The 6,690-nt window shown below is 50.4% G+C and overlaps 1 protein-coding gene across 1 annotated transcript in view; it reads left to right on the forward strand.

Moving 5' to 3' along the window:
- The first annotated feature begins 6,533 nt into the window (after positions 1 to 6,533).
- AMPH (amphiphysin) overlaps positions 6,534 to 6,690 on the forward strand; it is a 232,528-nt gene continuing 232,371 nt past the window's right edge. The window contains exon 1 of the mRNA XM_029926769.1: positions 6,534 to 6,666. Within this exon, the coding sequence (XP_029782629.1) occupies positions 6,598 to 6,666 (69 nt within the window). The 5' untranslated portion in view covers positions 6,534 to 6,597. The remainder of the gene's footprint in view (positions 6,667 to 6,690) is intronic.

Raw genomic sequence — 6,690 nt, forward strand, 5'->3', positions numbered from 1 at the left:
AGTTAAGGACAAATGGACCATGTTTAAATGTAAAAGTTCTGGGGCGCCTGGGTGGCTCAGTCAGTTAAGCCTCCGACTTCAGCTAAGGTCAGATCTCACGTTCCTGGGTTCTAGCCCCGCGTCAGGCTCTGTGCTGACAGCTAGCTCAGAGCCTGGAGCCTGCTTCTGTTTCTGTGTCTCCTTCTCTCTCTGCCCCTCCCCCTCTCATGCTCTGTCTCTCTCTGTATCAAAAATAAATAAAACATTAAAAAAATTTAAATGTAAAAGTCTGGGGGCCCCTGGGTGGCTCAGTCGGTTAAGCGTCTGACTTCGGCTCAGGTCATGATCTCACAGTCCGTGGGTTTGAGCCCCACATGGGGCTCTGAGATGACAGCTCAGAGCCTGGAGCCTGCTCAGATTCTGTGTCTCCCTCTCTCTCTGCCCCTCCCCCACTTGCTCTCTGCTCTGTCTCTCAAAATAAAATAAGGACATTAAAAAAAAATGTAAAAGTCTGGGCTTTCAGAACTTCTGGTATCTCAGTGCCCATAAGGGGCGTGAGAACATGGGGAGCTGAAGAAACAGAAAATGGTATTTTGGAGAGACTGAGGCACATGAGCCTAATGCCAGTAGCTCTGTATCTGCACCACAGAGAGTAGGAGTGGGGTCTGCTGCCCAGATCCCCCTTTCAAGAAGGCTTGCTGCCTCTCTTGGAGGAAATACAGACCCCAGGCAGAGAAATGCTTGGCCCCATTCACACCCCTTGTAGGGTGACTGGTGGGCAGGGGGGTTATGGCCTAGCCCCTGACAACCAGAGACACAGACTATGGTCACGACAGACAGAACCCCTTTCAGATTGGTCACAGTTTCATCAGGCCTGCCAGGCCTCTGGACTTTCTCCTCTGCCAACTCTTCTCCCTCCTACCTCTCACAGCCTGCACCCCACACTCAGCCCCTGCGTCCAAAGCACCCAACCTGTGTTGGGCTCCCTCAAAAGCCACTGCTTTTTTTACTGAAATAAGGAGAATAGGAGCAGATCAGACACTTATTAAAATACATTGTTTCAGAAGAAAGCAACAGATGAACACAGACTGTTCCAACTAATGAAAATCTCTGCCTTTGGAAATCTGTTTGTTGCTTGTGCTTGTCGGTTACTTGGACTAGGGGATACATTTTCCCAAGATGCAGGCTGGTATGAAGAAAGAGGCTGGATTCTGTATGACTTTCTTAGGCTTGCTCTAACAAAGTAACACAACCTCTGCGGCTCGAAACAACAAGTCGTTCTCTGCATTCTGGAGGTTAGGGGTCCCCCATCAAGGTGTGAACAGGGTCATGGCCCCTCTCCCTGCCTCTGCACTGCTGGGAGTCCTTGGGGTCCCTTGCGTGTGGCTTTGTTACTTCAATCTCTGCTCCCAGCTTCACGGTGCCCTGTCTGCACAGGGCATTCTCCTCTCTGGGTGTGTGTCTGTGGCTGCACTTCCTCTCCTCTCTTTATAAAGACAACAGTTATATTGGATTAAGGGCCCACCCTACTCCAGTTTGACCTCATCTTAATTTATAGCTCAATTATAACTGTAGGGCCCCTATTTCTAAACAAGGTCATATTCACAGGTAGCAGGGGTTATGACTTCATCTATTGTGGGAACTGGGAAAAAATTCCTCCTGTGTGTCTCTTTCCTATACTTCTGGCCACCACATGTGGGAGGAGGGCTCAGGTTCCCTTACCATGCAATTCTGAAACACTAGCTGGGTGTCCTATGATTCCATTCAGTCCTGACACCATCTACCTGGACTTGGCATCGAATCCCACAGAGTAAGGCTTCAGTTCCACAAGACTGCACCCTCCCCCACCCCCAACTTCAGACACCAGGTACAAGTCCAGGATGTCACCTGTACTACTGACCAACTGTTTATAAATACAGTAAAACCTTACTTTGCCAGCATAATTCGTTCCAGAAATAGGCTTGTAATCCAAAGTATTTGTATATCAAAGCAAATTTCCCCATAAGAAATAATAGAAACTCAGATGATTGGTTTCACAACTCCAAAATATTCATATAAAAATGGTTATAATACTGTAATATAAAATAATAAAGAATAAAATATAAAGAAAAATAAATTAATGTGCACTTACCTCTGGAAACCTTCGTGGCTGGTGTGAAGGAGACAAGAGAGAGGAGGGTTATTGTGTAGGACGACTTTCACGTCATTAACAGAATCACTGCTATCTATTGCTCAATGGAATCTTTTTCTGCACGGGGGCCATTGTATATGCTCGCATGCGTGCTAACTACTGTACAGTGTTAATACACTCTTGGTACATACTGCATTTAATGGCAATAAGGAAGCAGAGGGAAGGGTCTATATTTGCAGGCAGCCTGACCTAGAATGAAGCAACGCATTCCTAAGCTTGCTCTTGTATGGAAAAGCAAAGGACTGTCCATAGGTGCTTTGAAGTGACAAAAAATACACTAATGCCAGTTGTGAGCACCTTCCAATGTTCTGAAAAATCACTGATTTCTGCCAAACACTGTGGCCTGAGACCAAACATCTGAGCATGGGAGACGATCACCCACAATCCCACAGAGAAAGAGAGACAGAGAGACAGAGACAGAGAGAAGAACCATTGGCTCAGTTGTGGTCATGTGACGTTCGGCATCACATACTACTCGGGTTGCAAGACATCACCTGTTTAGCAAGTTAAAATTTATTAGAAATATTTGCTTGTCTTGCGGAACACTTGCAGAAGTTACTTACAATCCAAGGGTTTACTATAAATCATAGGTTCCCATATCCCCCTCCTTGGATTCAATCAATTTGCTACATCATCTCACAGAACGTAGAGAAACATTTTCCTACAAGATCATTGGTTTATTATAAAAAGATATAACACAGGAACGGCCGATGGGAGGGCTGCACAGGACAAGGTATGTGGGGAGCAGTGCAGAACCTTCTTGTCCCTCCAGGCCTGCCACTCTCCTAGAGCCTCCCTGTGTTCACCAGCCCAGAAGGTCTCTGGATCTAGTCCTTTTCAGTTTTTATGGAGGCTTCATTACATAGGCACAGATGGTTAAATCATCGGCCATAGGTGACCTAGCCCACTCTCCGGCTTTCCTCCCCTCCGCAGCAGGGGAGATTGTAGGGGTGGAGGGTTGAAAGTTCCAATATGCTAATCAAATGGTTGGGTTCCTGGAGACCAGCCCTCATCCTTAAGAGTTTTCCAAAGCTCCCTTATTTTTTTTTAATTTTTTAAAAATATTTTTAGTGTTTTATTTATTTTTGATACAGAGAGAGACAGAGCATGAGAGGGGGAGGGGCAGAGAGAGAGAGGGAGACACAGAACCAGAAGCAGGCTCCAGGCTCCGAGCTAGCCGTCAGCACAGAGCCCGACGCGGGGCTCGAACCCACGAATGTGAGATCTGACCTGAGCCGAAGTCGGAGGCCCAACCAACTGAGCCACCCAGGCGCCCCCAAAGCTCCCTTATTAACAGACATTCAGGTGTGGTTGACGGGGGGCTTGCTTTGGAACAGCCAGAGGCCTTCACTGCTCCAATCACTTGGGGGAATTCCAAGGGTTTTAGGAGCTCTGTTCCAGAAACACGGACAATGACCAAATGTAATACCTCTTCTTATAAATGACAATATCACAGGGACGCAACTCAATCCATGAAAAACTGTGTCCTAGACTAGCCCGTGTAAGCCCAGTAATGTTGAACTACAGCAGTAACATGGAAAGCAGTTCTTACAGGGACTATTCCCACCATCATCATGCAACCTGCCTGATTCCTGGGAGCTGGCTTGAGACAGCAGCATGTTGGGGGGCTTTAGAGAAGAGTGGTGGAGTGAGGGGATTTTGAGATGTGAGAACCTTAGAAGGTCAGATGGACTCTGGGAGAAAGGAGGCTCTACTGCAGGGAAGTAGGCAGGCAAGATTTGGAAGAACACAATGCTTAGTCCAGGCTTCCTACACATAAAATCCTATTAAGACCCTGGATTGGCCTCCTTTTTTAAATGTTTAATGTTTTTTATTTATTTTTGAGAGACAGAGAGAGACAGTGCGAGCAGGGGAGGGTCAGAGAGAGAGGGAGATACAGAATCTGAAGCAGGCTCCAGGCTCTGAGCTAGCTGTCAGCACAGAGCCTGACACGGGGCTCGAACCCACGAATTGTGAGATCATGACCTGAACCGAAGCCAGATGCTTAACCAACTGAGCCACCCAGGCACCCCTAAATTGGTTTCCTTAACCAGGGGCTTGGCTGAAGTGCAGGCTTGTAGTGGGGGAACACTGTGGAGAAGGAGGGTGGGGTCCAGGGATCCCCACACTATGGTCCAAGGTGCTGTGCTGGTGGCCATAGCTCTAGGAGTCACCTTGGAGACAGAAGGGCTTTGGGGCTCATAGTATAAAGTGCCACAGACTGATATGCTCCAGAACACTCTGGTGTATTCCAGCATTCTGAGGCTGGTATCCTTAAGACAAGATCTCAGGGCAGAGCTAAGGTTCTGAAGCCCCCTGTTTTACAGTCCTGACTCAATTTCTGTCTTCTGGGCAGACTTTTCTTTCCTTTTCTTTTTTAATGTTGGTTGGTTGGTTGGTTGGTTTTTGAGAGAGAGGGAGAGAGTGGGGGAGGGGTAGAGAGAGGTAAGACACAGAATCTGAAATAGGCTATGAGCTGTCAGCATAGAGCCTGATGCCAGGCTCAAACCCTGAGATCATGACCTGAACCAAAGTTGGATGCTTAACCTATGGAGCCTCCCAGGTGCCCCTGGATAGTCTCTTCTACTGCGTGTTGACCAAGAGAGGGATTTTCTTTTTGCTTCTTTCTGAAGGAAACTCCTGTTTACTTCGGATATTGGGAGTAGGGTGAACCATTCATCCAGGCTTACCCAGGAATTTTGGGGCGTTAGAACTAGAAGTCCTGTATCCTGGAATCGCATTCATGCCCACACAAACTGGGACGACTAATCATCCTGGGGAAATAAGAGCCAAGTGAACAGGCTGGATATTTCAGTAATAAACCCCTGCACACGTTAGTGGCTGCAAACCACTATCCTTTTGTTTACTTACCATGCTGCGCTCTGCTGGGATCAGCCGGTCGGTTCTTCTGGTGGTCTTATGGATGATGATTGTGTGGCTGCCTTCAGTCAGCAGGTCAGAGGAGGCCAAGGTGCCTCCCTTTCCACGTGGGCTCTCCATGAGGCTTTTTGCAGCAGGGAGAAATTCTACATGGTGGCACAGGGCTCCTCAGAGCGCCAAACCCACTTGGCTTCTCCAGGCTCAGGCTGGAACTGGGCTCAGGCCCTGTGTACTTTTACTGTATTTTATTGGCAAAAAGCCAGTCACAGCACTATTCTACAGTCAAGGTGGGGGGACCTCCCAAGGAGTGAATTCACAAGGGTGCTCCACAGGTGACAGTCCTTCTCAGAGGTGCGGTGAGATACTCACTTAGATTCAACCGGATTCAGCTGCCTGATTATCTCTGATCTGCTTACTGGGCTACCCACCATACTGTCTCACACTCAGAGAGAAGTGACCATGAATAGTTTCACCACTGGTCAGGGCCTTCAAGAGTTCTGTGTAAAGTATATGACAAATGTACCCCTGTTATTCTTCCTTCTGCTAAGCATACTGAGGTTGGTGAATCCCCGTGAAGGTTGCCAGAAGGTTCGCAGGAAGCGACAGGGCAAGAGGCCTGGGGCTTGCCATGTGGATGTGAGGCAGTAAAGGATCTGGCTCTAACATACAACACTTCCGGGGAACTAGGCGTCTGTGCCAGGCTATCGGCTCAGGGGGGACGATTAAACAAATCACCCAAACACAGCACCTTGCCTAAGGGGACTTAACGGAACTGCCCCTTATTAACATGGAGCCTCCCTACCTCGGGCCCCAAAGCGCATCTTAAAAGTTTGAGCAGGTGTGGACATTGCTTTCCTCTCCACCGCAGCAGTAATCCCTGGACTGACTTGGTTTCCCTGGTCAACTTTCTTCGGGCTGGGAGCCTCCTGAGGGCAGGGCGAGACCCGGCTTTCTGGAACACACAGCTAGGGAGGGGTGCACTCTCTGGACGAGCCCATCCCCCGCCTTCACGTCAGAGCACCTCTCATCCCGGCTTCCCCAGTCCCGCCCCCCTCCCCTGAGCCTCTTTTTCTTGGCTTTGTTTGTTTGTTTGTTTGTTTGCTGGAAAGAATCGGGCCCCACTCAGCCTCCCCCAAAGCAAACAACGCCTCGAAGGAACCCCGGAGCTGCCTCGGGGCCCTGGCACTGCTGTTCGGCTCCGTCCCCTTTCCCTTCCCGACCTCCTCTCCCACCACCGCGGGCACTCGCGGGGCATTTGGACTTCGGGCTCCCTCCCTCTCTTTTTCTCTCTGCGCCGCGCCGCCCCGCCCCACCCCGCAGCCGGGTCCCGCGCGTCCCGCCAGCGCTCTGTCGCTTTAAGCCGGTGCCTAGCGCTGCGCCCCTCCCTCAGCCCCGCCGGCGCTCCTCGGCTGCTCCTCGCCGCCCCTCCCGCTCCTCCTCCGGCGCTCCCGCTCCTCCTTCTCCTCCTCCTCCTGCGCTCCCGCTCGTCCTCGCCGCCGCCGGCCCGCCGCCCGCTCCGCTCCTCGCAGCCTCCCGGACCCGCAGCCATGGCCGACATCAAGACGGGCATCTTCGCCAAGAACGTGCAGAAGCGGCTCAACCGCGCGCAGGAAAAGGTCAGAGCGGGCGGCGGGCGGCGG

The sequence above is a fragment of the Suricata suricatta genome, chromosome 2 (assembly GCF_006229205.1).
Source record: "Suricata suricatta isolate VVHF042 chromosome 2, meerkat_22Aug2017_6uvM2_HiC, whole genome shotgun sequence".
Lineage (NCBI taxonomy): Eukaryota > Metazoa > Chordata > Mammalia > Carnivora > Herpestidae > Suricata > Suricata suricatta.